The sequence below is a fragment of the Helianthus annuus genome, chromosome 12, assembly GCF_002127325.2.
Source record: "Helianthus annuus cultivar XRQ/B chromosome 12, HanXRQr2.0-SUNRISE, whole genome shotgun sequence".
Classification (NCBI taxonomy): Eukaryota; Viridiplantae; Streptophyta; class Magnoliopsida; order Asterales; family Asteraceae; genus Helianthus; species Helianthus annuus.
Genome location: NC_035444.2, coordinates 47,133,926 through 47,161,294, shown reverse-complemented (window position 1 = coordinate 47,161,294; position 27,369 = coordinate 47,133,926). Strand labels below are relative to the sequence as shown.

The 27,369-nt window shown below is 35.8% G+C and overlaps 1 protein-coding gene and 3 long non-coding RNA genes across 32 annotated transcripts in view; 1 reads left to right on the top strand and 3 right to left on the bottom strand.

The window, feature by feature from the left end:
• Nucleotides 1–5,847: 5,847 nt before the first annotated feature.
• LOC110894770 lies at nucleotides 5,848–9,892 on the bottom strand. 27 transcript variants are annotated; one of them, XR_004875370.1, is made up of 10 exons: nucleotides 9,610–9,889; nucleotides 9,413–9,491; nucleotides 8,827–9,044; nucleotides 8,368–8,652; nucleotides 8,186–8,289; nucleotides 7,889–8,055; nucleotides 7,702–7,780; nucleotides 7,428–7,499; nucleotides 6,334–6,444; nucleotides 5,848–6,251 (listed from the first exon to the last, which is right to left on the bottom strand). It is a non-coding gene; the product is annotated as an uncharacterized LOC110894770 (long non-coding RNA). The 27 variants fall into 27 exon arrangements; XR_002566667.2 differs by having other exon boundaries at nucleotides 5,865–6,251; nucleotides 7,428–7,484; XR_004875373.1 differs by having other exon boundaries at nucleotides 5,865–6,251; nucleotides 8,373–8,652.
• Nucleotides 9,893–11,564: 1,672 nt separating this feature from the next.
• On the top strand, nucleotides 11,565–11,957 carry LOC110896637. Its single transcript, XR_002568044.2, has 2 exons — nucleotides 11,565–11,658; nucleotides 11,789–11,957. It is a non-coding gene; the product is annotated as an uncharacterized LOC110896637 (long non-coding RNA).
• A 1,695-nt stretch (nucleotides 11,958–13,652) lies between these two features.
• Nucleotides 13,653–15,545, bottom strand: LOC110894772. 3 transcript variants are annotated; one of them, XR_002566674.2, is made up of 3 exons: nucleotides 15,385–15,545; nucleotides 14,611–14,757; nucleotides 13,653–14,095 (listed from the first exon to the last, which is right to left on the bottom strand). It is a non-coding gene; the product is annotated as an uncharacterized LOC110894772 (long non-coding RNA). The 3 variants fall into 3 exon arrangements; XR_004875363.1 differs by having other exon boundaries at nucleotides 14,406–15,545; XR_004875362.1 differs by having other exon boundaries at nucleotides 14,611–15,545.
• Nucleotides 15,546–21,868: 6,323 nt separating this feature from the next.
• LOC110892775 (aquaporin PIP2-2-like) overlaps nucleotides 21,869–27,369 on the bottom strand; it is a 96,060-nt gene continuing 90,559 nt past the window's right edge. Inside the window, exons 3-4 of the mRNA XM_035981142.1 lie at nucleotides 22,259–22,399; nucleotides 21,869–22,187 (exon numbers count right to left, since the gene is read on the bottom strand). Of these exons, the coding sequence (XP_035837035.1) occupies nucleotides 22,065–22,187; nucleotides 22,259–22,399 (264 nt within the window). The 3' untranslated portion in view covers nucleotides 21,869–22,064. The remainder of the gene's footprint in view (nucleotides 22,188–22,258; nucleotides 22,400–27,369) is intronic.

Sequence of the window (27,369 nt, the reverse complement as noted above, 5' to 3'; positions counted from 1 at the left end):
TGATTAAACTTGTTGTTATTTGGGATCTTGTATTGATGACTACTTGAAGTTTGGAAATGAAATTTGGATTATTAAATTATTGTCACAAATAGCGTTATGATGTCTCGAGCAATCTTCACACTTCGTCTCATCCCCATGTTTCCGCCATTGGTTGGGGTGTGACACGTGGCCATCCTTTTCTCTTCCTTGAAGAAAGGGATAAAAGCGCGGCCGAGACACTTTTGAAACTTATTTGAAACATACTCTATCCGCATTAAACATACAATGTGACAATGTGTTAGTGGTAATAAGGGGTTGAACCACGAGGCGCATAATTCTAAGTACTCTGTTCATCCCCCAAAGTTTAGAAAACAGTAAAAATGTTGAGAAATAGGTGCAACTGTTAATCAATTTGAAGACTCCTGCTGGAGCTTCTGTTGCTGGTGCTGTGGCTGTGCAGCCAGGAATGAGAGGAGGAGGCTGCTGGTCCCTACTCTCATACATTTAAACAATATTAAACAAACGATACATCCATACTTAAATTCCGAATCCAAATCCTCCGTTTAGGGTTTTGGTTTGTTTTTAGGGTTTTTCTAGAGAGACACTATATTGTACTACATTTTTATCTTAGCGTTGACCACGCCCCATGCTCAAACTCGTTTCCAACACTGGGGGTTAATGCAACTGTGTCCTGGATATCCTTGGCTCATTTCAGTGCTTATTGGTCCATAAAGATCATTGGGTCTATGTTTAAAACACCTGAAATATCAGTAGAAGCGTATTCCCCTTGAATCTCGGTTGGACCTCCACCACCTTCGTATCCCACACCAGTCATTCCACCACCACCAGTGTCTCTATCACCTGTTCATGTACCCATTGAGGGTCACGCAGCTCGATTTCTGACTGTAGAGCAGTAGATCAGTTCGTTTCATTGTTTGGAGAGCTTCCTCTTATTTGGGTCAGTGCTCTCCTTATATCTTTTTGAAACCGAGTAAAAGTGGAACACTGTTCCACTAAGGCTTAGTTAAAAATAATATGTTTTAGATGTTAAGAAATATATATGTATGAAGTGCCATTAAAAATATAAATTAATGGTAGAAAACCTAAAGCTACGGTGATGTCCTCAATATAGAGGTCAGGAATGTGGAGAGCTTTGATCTGGACAATCGGATGATCAGAGATATTAGGCTCTTCAGATTTAAAATCATGAATACAAATTTACACAGAAGCTTCTACAAGTTTGTCTTTTCTGTAGGACCCTGACCACGCCCCCGTGCTCGGCTGGGCACTACCTCGTGGTCACTATTTTGTCGTCTTGTTTTTGCTTTGGGGATGTTGCCAAGGGGTTGGGCATGTCATGTTTATTCCCTTTCTTTGCATTTATGTTGGTTTTGGCTTCTTATTTGCTCCTTTTGTTCGTTTAAGCTCACTTGGTCCTGTAAATTCAAAAGGAAGACAAAAACAAGCTTTTTCCAGCATTAGTATAAAAAGGGTTAATTTTATGCCTCATTTGATGTAATTTATATGTTACATTTTGCACACATCAGGCGCCGACGTAACGACCTGTTTTTTTACTATGTGAATGGTGTTGCTAATTCCTTGTTGACTGGGATAGAAATAGTCTGGGAATGGGTGGTGATTAAAGACGAATGAGATAACTTTGAGGATGAGAAGCGGGCTTTTGAGGAGGCTCAAGATAAGCGGAATGCAGAGAATAAGACTCTCTAGTGGTATGGTGTAGATGCGGAGGCAAAGCTCACGCAAGCTCTTGAGGTTGATGCTAAGAAGTTGAAAGAATGGGAAATCGCTTACGACCGTGAAAAGAAGAAACCCGAGTTTGGAAGGGAAAAGGCACTCAAAATTAGGCGGATCTTCAAGACGCGAGGAAGAATGCACTTTTGGCAGAGATAGAGGGTGTTGCTATTGAGCTTCAAAACTTAAAGGTTGAGTTGGTCACGTGCGATAAGCGCGTTGCCCACCTTGAAGCCGAGAAAAGGATGGTTGTCGCTAGCATCATTGAGCTTGAAGCAGAGAAAGAAGTTGCCACTACTGATGAGAATGGTAACATTAAGGCAAATTTGTCTGATGTGCTCAATATTGTCGTGGAGTTCAAAGTAGAGTGCAACTGGCTACTACAACGTGTTATTCATGAGGTTAGATTTTTGTTTACCCTTCGCAGTTCTTCTACTTGCGTCTTTGTTGTCTTTGTATGAATAATATGCACCAAATGCAACATATAAATAGTATCAAATAAGGTATAAAAACAACCCTTTTTAGTACTAATGTTGGAAAAAGTGTGTTTCTATGTTTACTTTTGATTTTCAGGATTAAAAGAGCTTAAATGAACAAAAGGAACAAATTTACGATAAAACACTACTAGAAAATACACTTCTCTTGACACGCGAACAATGACACGCACATATTTTATGACATTCAAAAGCGTATGTCAAGAAAAAAATGTCATGGTTTACAAAATTTAATAAATCTATGAGATTCTTTTTTGTGTGTCATGTTTTTAGCGTCATAAAAAATCAAGATTTATCTTGACACGCAAATAATGACACACTCTTATTTTATGACATTCGAAAGTGCCTCTCAAGAAAAAAAAATGTCATAGTTTTACAAAATTCAATATATTTATGACACACTTTTTTTGTGTGTCATCCTTTTAGCGTCATAAAAAAACAAGATCTATCTTGACATGCGATTAATGACACACACTTATTTTATGACATTTAAATGCGTGTCAAGAAAAAATGTCATAGTTGTATAAAATTTAATAAATTTATGAAACTGCTTTTGTATGTCATCTTTTTAGCGTTATAAAAAAATTATATAAACATAAGGGTTAATTTCCTATAGTAGTTATTGTATATGTAATATGGCCATCATATGGTTAATTTCCAATTGCAAATCATCGGGAAAACTTGAAAACTATTAGAGAAAAAAATTGTACAGACTTATGAAAAGTGATATATATCTAATATATTAATTAAAAATTATATTAACAATGTCTCGTTTAGGGTCATGAGTTGGGTTGAGTTCGGGCTAGTTTACTTAACGAGCTTGTTTTTACGTTTAAGCTCGTTACAGTTAGGCTTGTCTTTGTGGTTTTGGGATGGCCACGTCGTTTGGTGTTGGTTTTGGAAGGTACCATATCACTACTAAAAAATAAAAATTCTGGGTGGCTAATAAAATAAATTTGGGTGGTCTATACCATTAAGCAGCCCAAAATAACGTTTCACAATTTTTCTAAATCATAACCAGCCTAAAATAATTGCCCACCGACTAAAATATACATATTTTGAGAGACCCATTAGATTTTGGGCGATTTTAGTGTGGACCGCTCAAAAACCATCCATTTATTTACGTTATCTCTCCTAACCTAATTCATTTTTCATTTTCCCTCCTTCCCTTCCTAACCTTCCATCTTTTCTAACCATAAGCTGTCTCCCACTTTACCACCACCAGCAAAATTATGACCACGAATCCCCTCGCATATGAGCTGGTGGCTGACGAATAACCACCGCTTCAATCTAACCCCCAAAATCTTAAGACAAACTTAACTAATTGGGTTTAGGATTACCTAAACCCGTTCAATTACCATCCCAACTGCCACTTGATATTAGTAGAACCATTATGCAATATAGTATTACTTATATCTTCCTACTACATTCATTAAGGCCATGGGGTATGGGGCTTGGGTTGGGGCGTGGGTTGGGGTAAAACACCCAAGCCACCATCCCGGGTGGGCTTGGGTTGGGGCGTGGCCCTTGGGGCTTGGCTTTCAAGCCGGGAGTGGGGCGGTATGGCCATGCTAAGTGGCTGCCTCCCATTGGCTCACCCGCCACGTCATAGCGGGGTTTCAAATTTTGAATTTAAAATTCAAACGGTTGGGGGAAAAGCAAACCGCCACCCAGTCACCCAACAACCTCTATATATTGTAACCCCCAACCCACTGGTCCCCATCCCACGAACCCAACCCCACCGGCTAACCCGCTATGGCATCCTGGACCCATGAAGAAGAAATGGCTCTCGTGACAAGCGTCGTTGACGCTATGAAGGGACAGCCACCGGGCCAAACAAAATATTGGGTGGAAGCATTCGCAGCCTACCGACATAACGTCGGTAACGACCGCCACAACCTCAACGCGTGCCAATATAAATGGCGCGAGCTACGGCCCAAGCTCGAGCATTTCAAGGCTTACTACGAAGCCGTTCCGAGCGGCGAGTTGAGCCACAAGGACCGGGTGGCGGTGGCGAACATAGAGTTTCGAGGCAAGGAGCGAAAGGCGTTCCACAAGATCGACCTTTTTGAAATTTATTTAACGCTCTTGGTTTGTTATTTTGTAATTTTTAGAAATTATGTAATTTTTAGGATTATGTAATTTTAAATTTTAATGAAGTTGTAGGTTTTTTTATAAATGTTGTTTGGTTTTTTATTAATTTTTTGTAATTTTTTTTGATATTCTGCCACCGGTGCACCCAACCCACGCCCCGCCATACCCCGCGGACACATAACCAGGCGGTGGGGGGCTCTCATTCCACGTGTCAACAAATGCCCCAACCCAAGCCCCACCATACCCCATGGTCTAACAATACTATTTCCCATATACATACGCTATTTTATTTTATAAATAATAACTATTTTATTTCGATATATATATATATATATATATATATATATATATATATATATATATATATATATATATATATATATATATATATATATATATATATATATATATATATATATATATATATATACTAGCCATTTACCCGCGCGATGCGGCGGGAGTGACGATTTACAATAGGATACCCATTTACCGTTAGTTTATCAGTAGTCGTCTCGTCATATATTGTATAGTACTTAAGTTAGTTTTCTTATTCGTGATATGTTGGCACTCGTTTGTCTTACAAGGCGGAAACCCGCACGATGTGGCGGAAACGACGATTTATAACACGGTCCTCCTTTTCTTTTAGTTTGTCAATCATTCCGATAAGCAACATTTGAGATATATAATTCGTCTCATCTAAGTCTTTGGAGGAGGTAATAATACCTTTGTATTTTTTATCGTGATATCCATCTTGACCCATTTGTTGAAAAGTCTAATCTAAATCGACTTTATAAATGATGGATAAAACATTCAAAGTTTGTTATAGTAATAAAAATAATTAAAAAAGGGGTCAAATGCCACAATGAGGTTAAACGTGTGTGTCAAAATAGCCTTATTGAAATGCTTTCATGTTCTAAAAAATTGTTCTTCAAAGAAATTACATTATCATTTTAAATATAACATATCTTAACCATAATATAATAACTATCTTCATAATCAAAAAAAAAAAAAGAAAGAAAGAAAGAAAGACAAAACGGTGTTAATAGGCTGGGCTTAACCCTACGTGTTTCAACCCAAACCCATGTAGTTGTTTACCATTCTCGCTCAATGCGACAATTTACAACGCGATACTTGTTTTCTTGTTATTTTATCAATTATCTCGTTAGATATTGTTTAGACCAAAATAGGAAAAATCGTTTTCTGTGTATGTCGTCTAGTACTTCATGATAAGGTTAAAGCAATTAACATGTTCAAACACCATATATATACCAATTTCTCTTCTGTTTTTCACTTGTAAATTGTTTTGTAGATCTTGTAACTCTAAGCCTCTTAAAATTTTTGTAAAGATATCATTTTGTTCTTCTATTATTTATGCTAACATAGTATATAGTATATATAATCATGTCATAATTTTAAACAGAGACAACACTATAATAAAAAAAAAAAAAAAAAGCAAACTATATTTGTAGATTGGCCATTGATGGGCTAATGGAGTGTCAACCCACCCACCAGGTTAAAACGAAACTAATGTCTTAAACTTCAACATGAATAAATATTTAGAACATCTTTGATCTTTGGTTTATCAAATTACAGCCCTCAACCCAAACCAGCTTACTAAAGCCTGCCACCCCCAACACATTTGACATTTTTACTTGCATACCCAGAAAAAACCCGCTGCTACAAAAAAACAGCGAGACATTATATGAAGGGCATGGTACAAAACTAAAAGCCTTGACCCATGACATGACAAGCAATAACAAAATGCCAACATCTAAGATGAATAGAACATTTCACCTTACAAGGCATGAAATAAAACAAACTTCAATTCATAAAAAAAAAACACAAAAGATAGTCAAAGAGACAAGAGTATTCATCTTTTCTTCATGTAGAATATCATCATGCAAGTTGTACCATCTCTTAATCCCTTAGGCTCTACAGCAAACAGAATAAATAAACAGAAATTTGATGTTTATAGGAGGGTGAGATATTAATTGAAAATTATGTGTTTCCTTACATTGACAATTTGTCGGGCTACTGCCACGACTGCACTTTCAAGTCGTTTCTGCAGATAAGGCACCCAAACGCCATCACTTGCAATGACAAACCTTCCGCCCACAAAGGACAACTGCATGTTACAAATATAAACGGGTTAGTCAGGCTAGTGCAGAGCATTTTCAGCACCTGAGTGTGTTTGAGGCACTTAAGTTGTGCCTTACCTCGCCTCGCCCTGCCCCGAGAGCCTACGCTTGCGTCTAGACTCTGGCATGTTTTTACTATTATATAGTTAACTAACAGTAAATGATCTAATTTTATGACTTTGTCTTTTTTAAATAATAAAAGATAAGTTTTATGATATTAAAAGATAACTTTTAAAAGTCTAAAAATTATTACAAGATGAACAGTACCAAGAAATGTAAGATATGGCATAAGGATTTACTTCAATTTTAGCCCAATGTTCATAAGGGTGTAAGGGGCACTCCCCTAAGAGGGGAGTCCCCTCTCTTACGCTTAACCAATCCTCGAGTGCCACGTCAACTCCCCTCTTAAACTCCCCTAACACCCTAAATTGATGGCGGCACTCCCCTCTTAGATGACTTGGTTTTTTATTAAAAAAAAAAAAGAAAGAAAATTTTTGATTGGCCCATCTCCTCCCTCTCTCCTCCCTCTCTTCGGTGACTTCCCACCGAATTTGGTCCCCCAAATACCTCACCGCCTTGATGGCGGCACCCCCTCTAATCGGTAAGGAGGTTCCCGCACGGGGTCACCGAAAGTGCCCCGATCACCCTAAGCAGAATATTGATCCCATAATTTGGGCAGGTGCAGAAAAGTTGCACAAAGGTGTCAAAGTTAAATTACTACTTAAAGTGATGACTTTGACTTTCCATATATATGGTTTAAGTTATTAATAAACTTGTGATAACAAAAAGGTTCGATACATATTAAAAATGTTAGCTTTTTATCATTCAGACACTTATCAAAAAAATTGTTTTCATTAAAAACCAAGTGCATGTCAGTCCTGTTTCAGCCAGTATCAAACCGATTATTTGATAAAGAACATGTATTTGGTAAAAGGGTCCACTAAAGCAACGTGGGTAACCATTAACAAACCTCCAATAGATGAGCTCACAGGATCATGTTGGCCACCACCAAATGCCTCTAATGCATCTGCAAATGCAAAATCTATATTGCAAAAGATTCCATGATGCTTAATGTCTCATTTTCTTGAATGTTTTACAAACAAAAATTATGAATTTACCAAGCGTCATCATTACAAATTACAAAGTTATTGCACACCTTTTCTTTACTGTTGGGTATTATAGACATATTTTAACAACATTTAGTCACTAAAGAGAGACGGATGTTTGCAAGGAATCTTCTTTACCTGAAAAAAAAAGACATGTGGGCAATTAAACCGAGGAGTGTTGCGGCATAATATGATTTACCAGCTCCTAAAATATAACCTGCAACCAAATCAACCATTTCTTCGGCATAATAGTGATATAAAATTGCAAAATTTTATTATAAATCTGTCACAATCCAAACTGCCACAAACAAATTAAATTAAATACCTTGAATAAAATAAGCAGACGAAGGCCAACCACGAGACGAACTAAGTGACATAGATTCATCTTCAGTCAACGGATCGGTCAAACCACGAGACGAACTAAGCGACATAGATTCCTTAGCTTGTCATCTTCTCTAACAAAACTTTTAAATAGCCCCTGCATATCAAAGTCTTAAAAAAAAAAGAAAAAAACTCAGATCTGATACTCCAATTATTTTAGTTTTTTTCAATTATATTATACAATCCCTTTTATTCCAATTAAAACATGTTAAACAATAAACAAAACTGTAGCAATAGTTACCAAAACTTAAACTCGGGAAGGCGACGAACAAAGGGGCAAAACTCATCGGAGCTCCGATTAGGAAGAACCGGGCCATCAGATAGGTCTTGAAACTCGGGATCAACCTGAGGAGACAGAAACCCTATGAGGAGACTAAGAATATAAATCCCAAGCGCATAAGAATATAAATCCCAAGCGCGTACGACACCACATATAACCCTTGCAAGTGGAGCACGCGTGCAGTGTAGATGATCGCGATCACGCAGAAGACGATCTAACGGTAGAGCAAGAACAGAGTTGACTTGTCCAACAGGTGTTGGTAGCGTTGTGAGATAACAAAGGCCCAACGTTGGATGGCGGCTGCGGGTGTGTCGGTTGAATGTAGGGCGCCGGACGACGTTGAAGCGTCTGTGGTGGGAGTGGCGGTGGTGGTGGTGATATGAATTCCTGAAACAACAGAGCCAATAAGCCCTTGTTGATATGAATTCCTGAAACAACAGAGCGCATTTAATTATATGTTTTACCTTCATAAACGCTGATCAAATTTCGCAAATGTACGATTCAACATTGAGTATCATATATGCTTAAGGTAAATATCAAAATATACCAGGCTTGATAAAAGAAATGAAACTGCAACGTCTAAAAATGAGTTTTTCACTTACCAGTATTACCAGGGTCAGCTACAACTCCGTCTTGCACGGTATCACAACACGAGCACATTCTAGAAAAGTCGCAGCCCGTGATTTCAAAATAGATGTCGGTAGTTGACCTTTACTTGTAATCTTTAATTTCTCGATATAAATAGTTATAATAAAGATTCGCAAACAACGCTACAGCTTCTTAAGGTCTCAAAATTCTGCTTTTTGTAGCATCAAAACACCTAGTAAGATGCATTGGAACACAAATTAGGGTCAACTATAAACTGTTTAAAGAACACAGTTCTTGAAAAGCTCCAAACGAAATTAAAAACAATTTTTTTTTAAATCCAAGCTTTTTCCTAAGTTAAAAAAAAACCTAAAGCAACATCATTTTGTAAGCTATCGCACGATCTCACCAAATTTAATCCATATAAGTCATTAAGATTGTCAAATGTAAGATGCTCATAAAAGAAAGAACACAATACCAGTAATCAGTAAACTCCAGTTACAATCTACTGAGATACTTAATTCAGATTCATAAATGTATCATTCCCATAACAAAACACTTAAATTAGCATAATTATTAAAATATAAAATATGGATCACTAACCACCCAAAAACACAGATTGGTGTCGTTTTCCACATATTGCTAGTCAGTTTCTCTACAAAAGCACCATCAAGCCCTAGATCTGTTCAAACTTGTACAAGATTAGACTCAATCGTAACTATAAAACACCCAAATCATTTGCTTGTTTCAATCCAGTCTAAAATCGACATCATCGGAACTAAATTAGACAAAAAACTTACCTCTTCAGCACCCATTGAAGGCTAATAGACCACTGCTTCTCGGATGGCCAAAACACGACCAAGAGAGATGAACAACTCTCCAAGGGTGACGAAAGACCGGCCAGACCTACTGAACCTTCAATTTAACGTCGATCGTCATCTTCCCTTTGATTGTTATCTTCGATTCATCTACACCACTCAGGAGAGAACGCAGATGAGAGGAAAAGTTGAGAGAAATTTGAAAATGCAGAGAGAGAAATCTGGGGGAAATGTTTTGGAAGCTTTTGATCTGACGAGTAGACAAGTACAGCTTTCAAAAGTGAATTGGGGATCATGATCCGTGTGAAGAGTAATGGATGGTTTGATCATGATCCGTGTGAAGTGATGGACGGTAGGATCATTATCTATGTGTTTTTGTTTGAGTTAGTAAGGGTATTATTGGAAAGTGAGATTATAAATGTGTTTGTTTGTGCTTAAAAACTTGTACATTGTGCATTAAAGGTGTTTTAAGGAAATTTTTATGGACTTTAAGAAGTCCTTCTAATATGTATTATAAAGTAGTATAGATTATTTAAAAATTATATAAATAATGAGCTCGTTTAAGTTCGTAAGCCTGACTTGAGCTCGATAAGTAAAGCCTAGACTTGGGCTCATTTACTTTTTACTAAAATATCTTATTTTTATGCTTGGGATTAGATTTAAGCTTGTTTAAGCTTGGGTCGTGGCTCGTTACAAGACTAGCTTGAATAGCTCGGCTAGCATTTGCCCCTAGGAGGCTAGGAAAGTTTGGCGTTAAAAAATATATTTCTAAAAAAACATGTGACTCCAATTTTTATCAAAAGTTTATCTTTTTTTTTTCATTTTCCCAAAATTTCATTCCCCCTCCTATATGTTTAAGCATCCATAATCTTTTTTCAACCAGATTCAAATTGTAAGTCAACATATCATTCAAAATTTTTTATCAGATTCTAAAATTTTCATTCCCGCCCTCAAATCCCTCCATGAATTTCATCTTCTATATTCAGTTATACTTCATCTTCTTCATATCCCCTCGACTTCATGTTTCTCACACTTAGAGACAATGTCGCCATAAACTCATTTTAGCAAAAGAAACCTTCGATTTGAAAAACTCTAAGGTCTGGTGTCCAATTCACTTGTTGGGCGCAGCTTAGTATCCTCAATTTGGATATTTCTTACGTGCTTTTAAAAAATTTTGTTTAATGATTGATTAGATTATTTTCAGACTGTGTCCTTGAGTAGTATCATGGACATAGTAGTTAGGATTCTTTAACAACTTGTTGTTGTATTTCTTATGCATTTTTCTATCAACTCTATTGGTAGTCATTCATTATTATGTTAAGACCTATTATTTTAATTTATTTTGATTGAATTTTGGATTTTGAAGAAACCATTGGGTGTTGGCAGTACTAAATCTGGAAACAACTACTTGCTATTATCTTGATTCCTTGCGGCCTAGAAGTGTCGATGAGCAGTTGAGGCAAATTATTGATATGTAAGCATGGTCGCAAAAGTCGCTAGGCACTTCCTAGTCGGAGTCGGGTGTACTCGGGAAGTATTCGGCCTAGGCGGAGAGTACTCGGGGAGTAATTGGCCTAGAGGAGGAGTACTCGTGCCTCGGCAACCTACCTTGTAGCGAGTACTCGGGGAGTACTCGGCCTCCGAGAACTTGTTTTATAACCATGTATGTAAGTAATACAAATTATCATAATGGATGATAAAAGAGTTGGAATAAACTTTGATATAATTTTTATTTTTTACAGGGCAATGGCCGTGTATGCTTCAGAAAGTGGTGCCAACATAAGGGTTAAACTCGTATGGATTAACGCTACGGTAAGCACTTAATCCCTTATGTAAATTGTGGTTGTAATGATATTGTAAATATTGACACCCTTTAGTTTAAACTTAAATCGCAATGGTTTCACATTTCTTGATATTTTTAATTGTGGTAGTGTCCACGTCATCCAGGGAGGTACTGAATGCGGCTACTATGTGATGAAGTTCATGAAGGAGATAGGTTACGAAGGAGTTGAAATACTTGACAATGATAATGTAAGTTTAGGCATATTTAAGTCTGTATATTAGAGAAATATGTGCTTATATATCCAAACAAATGCTTAAATTCATAGATTTAGATTAAATTCTGATTTTTAAGATTTATTTTATTTAATTGTTGTCTCAGGTTGGGAAAGGAGTAGAAGAATACTCGGCTGCGGATATGGATGACATTCGTGAAGATTGGACGACTTATGCGGTTAACTCTATTTTTAAGTTATAAATCGTATTTTAGGTGTTGATAATGTAATGACAAACAATTCTTTTTTTGTTAACGTTAAAATATTTGTAGTATACTTGACAAATGATAATGTAATGGATTGTTTTGGTACGTGTGTGTATATATATATATATATATATATATATATATATATAGGGTAGGGATATGGTAAAAAGTGTTTGAAATGTGAGAAGGGTAAGAAGTGTTTTAAACCATTGGATATTTGATCTAATTGTTGAGATCAATAGGGTATAAAAATGTAAATTGTGTTTTAATTAGAATGGCCTTATGTAAAATTGAAGAGCAATAGTGTCTTTTCAAATGTTTCAAATATGGTAACCGTATTCTACACAACCAAAACCCCCATTATTCTCGTAAAAATCAGCGACTTTCTCCAATAAAAAATGGTAACCGTATCCTACACTATATGAAGATATAACATCATGAATCCTTGATAAAATACTATATGAAGATATAACACTATGAACCAGAAAAATCAAGATGTCTGTACAGAATATAACACTATTGATTGGGGATAAAACACTATGAACTAGAAAATCAAGATGTCTATACAGAATATAACACTATTGATTGGAGATAAAACACTATAAACCAGAAAATTAAGATGTGTGTGCAGAATATAACACTATTGATTGGGAATAAAACACTATGAACCAGAAAATTAAGATGTCTGTACAGAATATAACACTATTGATTGGCGATAAAACAATATGAAAGGAAATTAAGATGTCTGTACAGAATATAACACTATTGATTGGGGATAAAACACTATACATCTGTAAATGCTATAAAACACAAAAATCGAAGAAGGGCGCAGAAAGTAAACAACTGTATTGTATCTGGGGAAGGTATGTGGCGATTTCATGTATTTATAATTGATGAAGAATGATGCATAGATGATAATCTTATTGGATCTTGCAAAAAAAATTCAAAATTCGAATCAATCCCTATAAAAACTCATCGCCAATTTTTTTTTTTTTTGGCAGTTATCTTGGAAATTAATTAAATGATAAGAATGTCAAATTACTAATATACCCTTTTGAATTAATTAGGATAAATGACACTTGTCATTCCCAAATTATTTCTCACACTTCTCACAAAAGTTCCACTTTGTACAGGATCTTGTACCTATATATATATATATATATATATATATGTATTTGTTTTATGAAAAAGATTTATTGTTTTAGTTATTATACATGTATCAAGGGCAAATTAGTAATTGTATAAAAAAATTATACAATCGAAAGCACGCGTAAATGAATGTCATACATATGTGTCATAAATTATTGTCATGAACGTGTGTCATTAAAAAGTGTCATAAAATGAGTGTCATGAATGTGTCATTAAAAGATGTCATAAAATGAGTGTCATGAATGTGTGTCATTAAATGCGTGTCATAAAAATATGACACACAATTGCATGTCATGTTAATTTTATGACTCCTCAATCAACGACTCGCATTTGCGTGTCATAAAGACCCTTTTATGACACACAATGTATGTCAAGAAAGGTGTTTTTTCTAGTAGTGTTACTTCTCATGGGAGAGAAAAACTTCACATGCCCCTTAGTTATCTGCAACAAGATTAGTTTATTGAGATATTACTTCATCATTAAAGCAAAGAGAATCTAAAACATTAAATATTTTGAATATTATCATGGAAAAAAAGGTAAAATGTACATAACAAATCTTAGTATTAGTGACTTGTGAATATTAACAGAAAAGATACTAACAGTGATGCTATAAGTCTGGATTAAGAGATCTATAAATTTGTTATGACTTGGAATATGTGATGTCTTCCCATGTGTGAGATTTTAGTTTAACAATTGGTTGTATATTAATTAGTGTATCCAAGGAAGTAGTTGATCAACAAATACTGATAAATAGAAGTGGAAATATGGGCCGGGTCGGGCCAGCCCATTTTGGAATGACGGTAGTTACATGGTAGAGTTAAGGTAAGCGTAGAGACAAAGCTCGTCAGCATAGTGATGTGTGTCGCTGGCAGCACATGAAGATCAGCTATTATTTCATCTTTATTGGCTTCTTCAGCATTGCAAAGAATCATGCCAGAAGCACCCGCACGTGGAGCCACTATGCCCTTGTCAAGCCGACCCATATTGCCTCACCTTAAGCACAACAAAATCTTCCGATTAACCTTCTTCGGGTCAAGCGCACCTTGAGCACAAAGCGTTCTAAACACATATATATAAACATACACAATCAATATTAATATACAAAACCACGAGCAACCATAGTTATTAAAGACGTGAGGCGCACTCAGGACGATTTGTTGGGTCTGGGGATTTATTTCCGTCAAGGCGCGCCTGGGCGCTCGCTTTAATAACTATGACCTAAAGCATAGTTATTAAAGGCGCGAGGCGCACTCATGGCAATTTGTTGGGCCTCGGGCTTTATTTGCGCCTAGCCATAGATGGGCGCTCACTTTAATAACTATGCGAGCAACTAAGAAAAAATTAAAAAAAAAGGAAAAAAAAAACTTACGCACTTATCATCAACGCGTTTTCAGCTTTAGCACTAACATTAATTAGAGGATAAAATCTAGAATGTGATAAAGGGTCGGATATTCTTAATCCCTCTTGTTATATGACACAACAAAGAAACTAATAATTAAAAATAGATGTTTATATCTCAAAAGGAAAACTAGCTGACTAGTAAACTATTATAGTATGTATGTAAATGTTTTAACCTTAAGTTAATCTCACTAGCAAGATCTACAAAAGATTGAAAACACAACGGTGATATCTTTCTCGTGGACAAAACCTGCAACGCTTGGTGATGATGGCGGTGGTGCTTTTTGTTTTAATCCAAATTTTGTTGCACCGGCTGGGTCTCCCTGCATTAGATAGCAAATGGTTCCTTAATGTAACTGGAAACAAATCTTTACATTGACATAAAAGTAGATTGTAAGACAAGATCAAGTATACTACTATTAAAACAAGACAACTAAACATGACTTGCTAGAAAACATGTTGAAATACTAGAACTACCGGCACCTGTGGGATTTAGAATATTTTCTTGAATAGACTAGGACCAATAGACCAGGCATGTCACATGGGATCTTTTAAAACTGGCAAAAAAACATCACAATTCATACAAAACCACTGTTTCATAACTCAATCACAAAAACAATAAATTCCCAAAAAAAATCCACAAAAATCAATGACGAATCTAGGTCAAAAAAGGGAAGATTTACGGAGAGAAAAGGGGCTAAGGGGCTGAATTCGAGGTCGAGATAAAGATCGAGAACGATGATACCCGTGGATGCCCTCGCACCTTCTATAAGGTCTCTACAACATAATAATATCTGGATAATAACTAACCAATTTCAAACACTATTATGCTTTCAAAGATTTCAAATCCCCAATAATCTTGAATACACATATATATAGTACAAATATAAAACTAGATATACACACAATCCGACAAGATACACATAAAGAAGGTTAGGGGTTCTGATCACCTCTTCAAATGTGTTTAGGGACCGTGATATTTGATTAGGGTTTAGGTTTCGTCGATTAGGGCTGGAACCATGTAAGGTTGAGCAGGCGGCAAGCAGATGGTGGAGAGGAGAGGTGAGGTGCGAGATGAGAGGAAGTTTTTGGGGTTTAAATTTTTAGAGACCGAGGGAAGTGAAATTTTTTGTGTGTGGGGGGGGGGGGGGGGGGGGGTAATTAAGGGTTTGAATTTCTGACCCGACCTGAAAAATGACACCAACCTAATACGAAATTTGCGGGTTTAGGTTTAGTATAAATGGGTTCGGGTAAGTTTTGGGTTGAACTAGCGAACCCGTGTAAGTTAACGGTGTCACACCCTGACTTTTGCAGAAGCGTGATTATTGGGGGGGGGGGGGGGAATTAAGGGTTTGAATTTCTAACACGACCCGAAAAATGACACGAACCTAATACGAAATTTGCAGGTTTAGGTTTAGTATAAACGGGTTCGGGTCAGTTTTGGGTTGAACTAGCGAACTCGTTTAAGTTAACGGTGTCACACCCTGACTTTTGCAGAAGCGTGATTATGTCTGACTTGCTTAATATCATTGCATTCAACCATAACAAACAACAATAAGATAAAAACGAGATGTCCATCCATTGATTAAGTTTAAAACAACACAAACAACATTGTCTTAAAATCCAAACACATACTTCAAATCCAAATTACAAACCATTCAGTTTGTTTTAGAGTTCCAAAAGGACTCGATAAAAGACATTACTAAAAGCTAGGCTTTGGACTATGTATCTTATCCATGATAAGATACACGATCCAAACCCTTAGACACCGGATGACGTCTTTTATTTCCAAAATTTCTTGAAACTTCCAAACGCCCGCCAGATCCACATCTAATTTCCTGAAATACATGTAGTTTGAAAACATCAACAAAAGTTGACCGAGTTCATGTGTTTGTATGTGTGCACGAGTAAACCTTTGAAATCATTGTAAGAATGTATGTTTTGTAAACCCTGATATGAAAGCAAACAAGGAAACAGATCAATTAGTGGTTTGCAAGACCATTAACATGTGTGCAACGGCGTAGGAAGGCTAAAACCTAGCTGATTTTGTACCGGGCCTCCGGCTGTAAGACATAGTCACCTCATGGGCCAAACCCCGGTCCACATGGGTGTGGGCTCGCTGCACCCAAATAGATCTATCACTCATGCCACTCGGTCCACTTACGAAGATTAATGGTCTTAAGAGTACGCCTACACATTCACATGATCTAACAGTACATTCCTTAGCTAACCATACCAATTGTAATCATTTGTAAACATTTTGTAACATGTACTTCGCCCCCGAAGTTATAAAACAAAACAGTTAAAAGAAAAGGGGGACATGAACTCACAATCTTGCGTTCTTCGTATCCAACTGTAACTCAAAGCTTCTTCTAGTGTACACGACTACCTACAACGTACTACGCTTTATTAGACGAGTGGTTCGTGCCTTGACTTAGTATTAACTAGTTTCTTGAGTTACGGTACAATACGTCTTTAGTATTTTTCCAAGTTATATAATTATTTGTTAAAATAATAAATACTTTAACTTAAATTATATTTGCCAAATTTTGGAATAATGGTTAAAATAATACTTTAACTTGTCACACTTATTGATTTGTACATGAATAAATCCCCAAGGATGGGTGTATTAGTATTCGTATTCTTATTCTTATACTTGTATATTTTTGCTAAGTATTGGTGGCGTATTCCGGTGTGTATTTATACATACGAGAATATGTATTTTATTGTGTTTATTAAGTATCTTATACTTAATTTTTGTATTAACTTTTTCGGAATAATATTTCTAATAGAAATACATAAATATATATTCATAAAATATATATTTTAAGAAATATTACATAGAAAAATTACTTATAACTTTACCCTTGGCAACAATATTTATGAATTTCATATAAGTCTCAAAAATAATATATTTTCAAGTTTATCTTGAAAAATATATATATATAAATTTATTTTCACCCAAAAATAATGTATTTCATGTTTTTCAAGAAAATATATATTTTCTCCCAAAAATAATACATCATCTAATAATTCCAAGAAAAATATATATGTTTTCTTTTCCAAAAATAATATATTTTCTCCTTGTAAAAAATATGATATATTTTGTAATAATTGTAAAAATCATATTTTTGTTTCCTTGGTGTCCAAAATACTAATTACCAAAATATACTTATGAATTAATTTTCCAGAATATTATGTAAGTTATATTCCTTGTTCGGTTTCTCCAATATTTTGGGTAGAAATTATGTATTTATTTCTTGGAATTTTTGGTAATGTTTTGGATTGTAATTTCTTGGTATATTGGTGAGTTATATTATTTGAAGTCCTAAAATAATATAACTAATACACATCATATACAAATAATCACACACATGGTGTCATCTAGATATATATTTTCTAAATACACATTTAGTTACTTTTTTTACAAAAACCAACCTCCAATATTTATAATTTTTGTAACAAAAATTATGGCAAACTTTATATGAAAATTCATTGCAAACTTTGATCATAACATAATCATTCTCTCATCTTTCCAGATTATGTCTTTAATAAACATCTACCAAGATCACATCATGTTCAACATCAATAACATGAGCAATCAACAAGCATAACAACACTTAAACAACTTGTTTTCTTAGGTTTTTAGTCTTATGTTCAAGTTTCATGTTCAAGATTTATAGTGTTCTTCATGAAGAGTAGAATGATCTTACTACTAGCTCAAGTCTAGGGATGATCACTAGATGAAAATGGAGTGGATAAAAGCTTGTGTGAGTGGTCCTTTAGCTTCCAAGAGTTCCAAGCTTCCTTATACACCTTCTTACACCTTTGTATGTATGTAGAATGGATGGAACTTGAATGAAAAATGGTGGTGTGTGGTGATGTGTGTTCGGCCGAGAGGAGGGGGAAAGGAAGAAGAAGAAGTGTGTTGGTTTTGTGTGATGATAATGAGAAGTTATGATCTTAGAGTTTAACTTGTAATCCAACAACACTAATTTATCTATTGGTTTTTATGTTTAAAAAAGATAAACACAATCTATTTTAATAAGCAAATATAATCCATGTGGGGCCACATGTTGGCCGATTATAGGTTGGGGGGGGGGTCTTAGGCTAGGTGATAACCATTAGTTAGATCATAAGGTTAAAAATCAAGTATTAGTTAGGTTAGTTAGTTACTATTTGTTATATAATATGTTATGATGTTCGGGGACTATAACTAGCTTGGTAATGCGAAAACAATGCTTCTAGTGAAAATTTGGTGGTTCGGGTAGTGTACGGTTGTTCGGTTGGTTATCGGTTCGTTAAGGTGCTAAACTATGCAGTTTAGTGTGCTTTATGTTACCTTTTGTGACAGTTTTGATTCCCGATACTTAGGAAAGTATTCTGGACTATTTAACCATATTTTTTCATGATGTTAGAGTGTTTAAATGCTGAATTTTGTTGATTTCTGCAGAATTCTACAGTTTATGTGAGTTTTAGGCACTTTCCGGCACTTAAACTATCTCTAGGATGACAGTTTTGTGATCCTTACTTTCCTACACACTATACTAGTGTAATACCTGGTTTCTGGCTCATTTTGTGTCTCAACATAATGTCTGTCTAAGTACTGAACTCCGTTAGCATATTTCTGATTTATCTGATAACTGTGTTAACTGTGTCTCGTGCATTATTTGAATCAATAAGTTTGCTTGCAATAATGGTATGACATTATGCAATATGTGATGCACATGTACGCATGATAACAAAAATCAGAAAGTAATTTAAGTCATTAAATGTAACTCGGCACAGTCATTAAGCACTAATCTTTGACTATTAGTTGTACGGATACCTGGAATTTTGACGGTTGCCACAAACGGGTCGGGTTCGGGTCAACCCGGTCAGGTTGGCGGGTTAACCCGTTTAACACATTTATTATATATTTTATGTTAGAAATTAAATGGGGTATTTATTTTATGTTATAATTATAACTTAAAAAGAAATATTAGCATAAGATTTTATAACTTAAATATAATTGTGTTTTATGCATTTGTGTTTTTTAAGTAAATTTTAATTTTAATATATTAAAATTTGAAAAAATTAAAAAAGTTCGGGTTGAATGGGTCGTGTTCGAGTCAACCCACAAAACTTCGGGTCGTGTTCGGGTTCGTATAATACGATTTTCGGGTTCGGGTTCGTCTAAAATTTTCGGGTTCGGATTGAAACCGTCAACCCGCGAACACGACCCGTTTAGCACCCCTAGAGGAACTATCTGTGTAGACTTTGCGATCATCGAAGTCGTAATCCCGAACTCCTTCGATTCTGATGCCAATTTTCCGCCTTCAATAGCTTCACTTCCAAACAGAAATAACTGGTCAATAGTGCCTAGCAATTTTTACCATAACAACTAACTCGTTAGTAAGGGTGCAAACGAGCCAAGCAGCTCACAAGCTGCTCGAATCTTAGTGTTACATTAGTTTTTACTAATACTTAATAACATTTACCTATTTTTTAAGTTGTCTAGTAAATGATCTCGAGCTCTAACTTCACTTTTCGAGCTCGCGGGCCTAAACGAGTCTGTTATTTATATAATTAATTAATAGATAATAAATGAGCCAAGCTCGAGCTTGAGAAACTAACAACGAGCCGAGCTCAAGATTTCATAACTTAATCAAGCTCGAGCTCAAGCATGGTCGAGGGCGGGCTTGGCTAGACTTGTTCGGAAAACATTTATTTTAGGCAGTGGGCAATTGTTTTAGGCGGGTTATGTTATAGAAAAATTGTGAAACATTATTTTGGGCGACTTAATGGTATAGACCACCCAAATTTATTTTATTAGCCGCCCATAATTTTTATTTTTGTAGTAGTACTGATAGGGTACCTTCCAAAACCAACACCAAACGTCATGGCCATCCCAAAACCACTATGACAAGCCTAACTTTAGCTTGAACCCAAAAAACAAGCTCATTAAGTAAACTAGCTCAGGCTCAACCCAGCTCATGAGCCTAAACATCAAGACATTGTTAATATAATTTTTAATTAATATATTAGATATAAGTCCGTACAATTTTTTCTCTTTAACAATTTTCAAGTTTTTCTCATGGTTTGCCATTGGAAATTAACCATGATGTCTATATTACATAAACAATAACTACTATAGGAAATTAACCTTTATGTTTATATAATGTACAATATCTGCTATAGGAAATTAACCCTTATGTTTATATAATGCTTTTTTATGACGCTAAAAAGATGGATTCCGTTGAAGTGTAATGTCTTTGCTTGGAGATCGGAGTTAAACCGTATTCCGACTTTGGATGTGTTGCGTAATAGGGGAATTGGTGTTGGCGATGGCATTTGTCCTCTTTGTAAATCGGAGGTTGAGTCCGTCGACCATCTCTTTACTTCATGTATTACAGCTGCTATTCTTTGGCAAAAAATTTCTCGATGGTGCCGTATTCCTCCTATCTTCGCCTTCTCTTTTAGAGACTTGCTCCAGATTCATCGTGATAAATTCATTGATCATAGAGTTAAAGTTGTGGTGCATGGTATTATTGTTTCGGCTTGCTGGTGTTTGTGGCTGGCCCGTAACAAGGCGGTTTTTTCGGGAATTGAAGCGAAGGTGGAAAGCATTTTTAGTGAGGTTAGATCTTTAGGTTTTTTGTGGTACAAAAACAGATCTAAGAATTGTTCGATCTCTTGGTCGGATTGGTGTAATTTTGTAATTATGTAGGTTTTTCGTTGTTGCCTTCCCGGTTTTCGGGTTGGGTTGTTTTAATGAAGTTTACTTTTCAAAAAAAAACAAAAACAGTTTCATAAATTTATTAAATTTTGTACAACCATGACATTTTTTTCTTGACATGCATTTAAATGTCATAAAATAAGCATATGTCATTAATCGCGTGTTAAAATAGATCTTATTTTTTATGACGCTAAAAGGATAACACATTAAAAAGCGTGTCATAAATATTATATTGAATTTTTTTAAAACCATGACATTTTGTTTTCTTGACAGACACTTTCGAATGTAATAAAATAAGCGTCTGTCATTATTTGCGTGTCAATATAAATCTTGTTTTTTTATGACGCTAAAAACATGACACACAAAAAAGAATATCATAGATTTATTAAATTTTGTAAACCATGACATTTTTTTCTTGACATACGCTTTTAAATGTCATAAAATATGTGTGTCATTGTTCGCGTGTCAAGAGAAGTGTATTTTCTAGTAGTGATACACTTATATGTGTGTATCGAGAAGTGTAAACCATAAAATATGTGTGTTCATGGCCGAATTACACTTCTCGTTAACAGAAAAAAAAATGATAAAGTTAACCCAATGGATTAAAATGGCAACGGTGAAACCATTTTGGACACACAAACAAAAAAAATAAAACATTTGGACTAAACTGGTAAATGACCCTAACCACGTATAATAAAATGGCATTTAACTCTAATTATTATGTGTAATAATTGTGGGACTTTATGTTAACGCATTTCTCTTGTTGCATCTTGGTCTCTAAGCTTAAAACGTTAAAAACACCTTATACGCTATCATAACACGAATTAATTTGCGTCTTGATGATAGATAATTAAAGGCTTTCACAGTGCATTTTCATGGTTTGTTATTCCGATCTCAAAGATTGAAATGATCTCAAACATGAGTACTGCTTGATCCGAACGATTCAAGGGCTTTGACTGCACCGGCTCTCAAGATGAACTGGTGGTAGAAGGCAGCGATGGCGGCACCGGTGAAGGGTCCAACCCAAAATATCCACTGCAAAAAAGAATTACTAACCAATGAATTTAGAAGATAAACGGACATTGAATAATATAACTTAAACTTACTTGATCATCCCAAGCTCTCTTCTTGTTGTATACTACTGCGGCTCCGAAACTCCGAGCCGGGTTGATACCGGTTCCGGTGATGGGAATTGTGGCTAGGTGAACCATGAACACAGCAAACCCAATGGGAAGTGGTGCCAACACCTATATATGTCACACAAACTCATTAATCTAAGTTATTACTAACTTATAATAATGGTTATATAACTGAATAATTGTGCCAGATGCCACTATATCTTGCTTGCTTAAGGTATAAAGTGTATAACGATTCTCACTTACAATGCATTTTGTATTCCTATTTTGTGCAAATAATCAAATTTTTTTCTCACGTCTAGAAATTGGGCATTTGCGACTGAAAATAATGGTCACAAATTTAGGGACTGTGGTCCAACACATATGTCACACAAACTCATTCGTCTAAGGGGCTGTTTGTCAAATTCTAGATGTTTAAGTGTTTAACCATTAACATGTCTGGACTATTAAGTGTTGAACCAGTAAGAAGTAAGAGGTCTGAACCATTAAGAACCAGTATAATACTTAAACGTTCAGAGGCAAATGTCTGACTAATTCTGATTTGAAGTCTTAACTATTCTGACTCAGTATAATGCTTAACCATTCAAAGGCAAATATCTGAACCATTAAGAGGTCTGAACCATTAAGAGCCCTATTAAGAGGTAAACAAACAACCCCTAAGTTAATAAGATTAGATCAATACTAACTTGACTTTGCAGGTGTAATTATATATATCTAGCGGAGTGTTACATGGTTAGGTCAACTTAAGATTATGTGTGTGAGCATTCAGAGGTCTTTCAATACTTAACCAATTTAGAATACAAAAATTACAACAATTACAAAATCACTTCTACATATTGCTTTTAATTTGTGTGACATATGTAAACCAGACATAGCAATCTTGGCCGAACCACTTAAATTTGGGTTGTTTTGGGCTTTTGATATAAGCTTATGGGGGTTTTTTTGGGTACAGTCTTATTTTCAATGGGTTTAAATGGGTAAGCTAAAAATAATAAAGTGAAAACTATGGGTCACGATGGGCCATTAAAAAAAATAGAATGGGTCAGGATGGATCATTCAAAAAATAGAACGGGGGATTCCTACTCCCGTTACTACTCATTACCACTCATTACCACCACTAGTGTTCTCTCCATGACTGCAGTCAAACACCCAAAACATCGATCACACACTCAAATCTCATTGTGGAAAAACGTTCCCCATCGATTCTTGAATGTGTTGGAAATTTGGTGAATGGATATTCAGTAAATTTATAATTTAGTGAAATTATAAATATTATTTAAATTCTTGATGTGGTGAATAAAAGAGAAACTCTTAATAGAGCTTCTTTGACATTTAATTAGTTTTATTAGAGTTTTTAAGTCTCTAATTAAGTAACTAATTAAGTGAAACATTTCACTAGTCTATAACTCTTGTACAATTAGTAAGATTTGTGCTTCATTTTTGTTACTACATGAAAAAGACATAACCATAATACATGAAGAATACTTGAAGAATGATGAACACTTGAAGACCAACTAGAGAGGAGTACTCTCTAACTCATTTTCCACCACCATCACATCCTTATTTATTCCATAAGTTCAAACACTATAATTACTCGGTGTAACCTCGGGCGCGTGAGCCATCTCTGGCAGTACATACTTCTTTGGCTGTTGTACCCTGGGAAAAGGCGTGTCGTCTTTAGTAGAGACGTGAAATCTGTTTTAAGGGAAGCGTATTGAACACGTGTGACGGGTGTGCCGTAGGACAACCCTTAAGTAATCTAAATGGTATAAAAATCACATATTTAATTGAGTTATTGTCTAGAATTGGATGACTACGATTTACTTTTCATTGCAGGTATAAAAGAGTGAAAATGAAGTAAAAAGGAAGCTTGGTGATGAGCAGATGCGAGATGGAGAGATGGAAATTTAAAAGAGAATAAAAGACGCTGAAAATGGGCTCTACCGTAGCTTACGGTGCCTACCGTGCCTATCGTAAGCTGCGACAGGTACTAAAGGTTTAATTTTCCACCGTAAGACAGAAAGTTTCCAGCGTAGGATATTTGAAGTCTACCGTAAGCTACAGTGGCCACCGTAGCTTATGGTGGAGCCCAGCGCAGAATTAGGTAACTCCTTTTTAAATGATGTTGATTGTGATTGGATATCCTTATCATTATTTCTGTTTCAGAACGTGGTAGAGGCAAATTTAGGGTGACAAGACCATATTTTGGGTTTTTCAATCATTACTTTTCCATCTTTGATCCATATGAACATCATAATTCAGGTAGTGATCAACCGAACTATGTGTAGCTAAGTTCTTGTGTGTTTTCCTTCGGATTGTAAGGTTTCGAACTAAATATTTGTGATTGTTTATGTATTTGTGGGATAGTAGTTTAATCTTTTTGATTATGTTACTATGGTGTTTATGAGTTTGATTTATAATTGACTGTGTTGTTGAATTTCGTTTTCTGAACCATTAGTTCTTGGCGCCATAGACAATCAACATTTGAGGGATCTGGGGTTGGCTATACGAAACCAATTATCGGGTGACTACCTTGCGTTTTTTTGTAATCCAAGTACTTAGTCCCATTTTATCACAATCAAACACATATTCACGAACTATGTCTATGTATTTCTTCCTAGAGTAATCTTTCACATTAACATTTGTAGAAACCTGAAACCGGGGGAGAACATATTCTTCTCATTTCTGAATTCGAAACTTGTTAAGTGATTTTAGTTAATTATAGTTAAACAAACCAATCAATCAAAACTTGACATTACTTTTTCTGCGTTTTAGTTTTATTCTAGTAATTTGCAAATTGCTTAGATAATACATTTTCCACAAACTCCCTGTGTTCGATACCCATTTACCACTATCTATTTTGTGTATTTGGTTTATTTTTGAGTGAGACTTCAACCTCTCGTCAAATTTTGGCTCCATTGTAGTGAAGTAGTGCGCAATGAGTGTAATTTTGAGTAGTTTTTGTTTGTTATTTTCGGGTTTATGCGGTTTGTGTTAATGTGCAGGTACTTACAGGTGTATGCATACTAGAGGCTCTCACAAGCTATCGCCACTAGCATTCGATCCTGATATTGAACACATACTTAGACGAAACCGAGTTTTACTAAGGGAAAACAAGGTCATTGGATCTCCTACCACACCAAAAGACACAATGGAACCACCACTTCCCACTACGGGTCAAACAACACAAACCACACCTCCACCAATTCCTACTACAATTCCTACAACATCTAGTGAAGTGAAACTAACTAATACCACCCCTCTTATGAGCACACAAACCGAGCACTCATTTAGCTATCACCTTCATCAATTATGCCACCTTTTGCTCACTTTTCTAGACTTCTGGTCAATCATCATCTCAACAAATTACTCCACCTCCATTCCAACAAAACCCATCTATAGTCCATACTACCCCTGCATTTCAAACACCATTACAATCGGGGTTGGAATGCCAACAACCTTAGTTTCTACAATCTATGGGAGCGTGAAAGGATGGATATGATGATGGGTATGAGGAATATTTTACAGGTTATGACGAGGAGGGATATGTATTAGGGGTGATGGAGAGCAAATGGGAACTCAAGATGAATTTGCCTATGTACAAAGGCAATGAATGGAACTGGTGCAAGTATTTGGTAGACCACAACCACAAGTTGTGAATCAACAAATGCCCAAACAAAGACAGCCATTACAAAGGCAGATGCAACAACCAATACCTCAACCATATGCATCTCAAATGCAAATGCCAAGGCAAGCAGGTCAACAACAACCAAGAGTGCGGTTGGGTGTTCCAGGAAGACATAACCGAGAAGTAGTACGGAGTATTGAAGTTCATTTTAGATCGGTTATCAATAATAACTCTTCTCCGATTGTGATCCCTCAAAAGAACCATACTTTCATTTGGAGGCTTATGAATCCATTTTCAACACTATTGGTGGTCAAGGATTTTCATCCGACGATGTTAAATTGGTGATTTTCCAATTTTCTTTAGAAGACAAAGCGAAAATATGGTTTTACATTTTGCCATCCGCTTCAATTTATACTTGCGCTGAAATGCAATAAAGATTTTTGGAAGAGTTCTTCACGGCTCAAAAGACTAATGATGCGAGACATAGTCTAAGAAATTTCCCACAATAGTCGGGTGAGTTGTTTCATGAGGTGTTCGGAAAATAAATTATGACGATTAAAAATTGTCCTCATCATGGCATTGAGCTTTGGGAATTGTTAGACACTTTTCACGAGGGGTTGAATTCGGAAGATGCTCGTGATTTGAAATCCATCACTAATAGTACATATGGTACCAATTATGAGCAAGATGATTGGGCATTTTTAAAACAAATGTCGGTTACTTCAAAAAGGAAGACCCAATCATCTAGAAGAGCGAGACCGGCTGTTACAAGAACACAAGTGCATGCAGTGGATGACGGTGGAGTTCAAAATTCAAATCAAATTTATGATGTCTGTGCGAATTGCAATGAACTGGGTTATGCGGCCGGAAATTGTTTGGGAGTTCAAGAGCAATTTGAGGAGGTGAATGCAATTCAAGGTCAAGGGGGAGTGGTAGAAAATTCAACATGAATTCCAACACTTACCATCCCTGGTTAAGAAATCATCCGAATTTCCATTATGGAAATCCAGCGAATCAAGCAAATCCTAATTTTCAAGGAAATCAAGGAAATTATGTTCCTTGCCAACAATTCAATAACCAAGGTACTTATCTGGGCGGGAACAATCAAGGCTTTCAAAGGCAATTTCAACAATCGGGTAATGAGCAAGGTGGATCCTCGGGTCAAGTTGCTTCGAGTGGGAATGAAGTCATGGATATGCTCAAATTGATGCAACAAGACATGCAAAGGAGGAATCAAATGGATGAGGATCGCCTACAAGAAGATGAAATTCACGATAAAGCTATCCAATCTTTGACTACCCAAATAGGTCAACTTGAAACCAGAGTAGCAGATTTGAAGAAAAGCAAAGGTCAATTGCCAAGCGACACTAAAGTAAATCCTACTCATAGTTCTTCTCGTAATATTCCTATTAACCATGCTAGTGTTTTGAGAAGTGATAAGGAATATAAAACC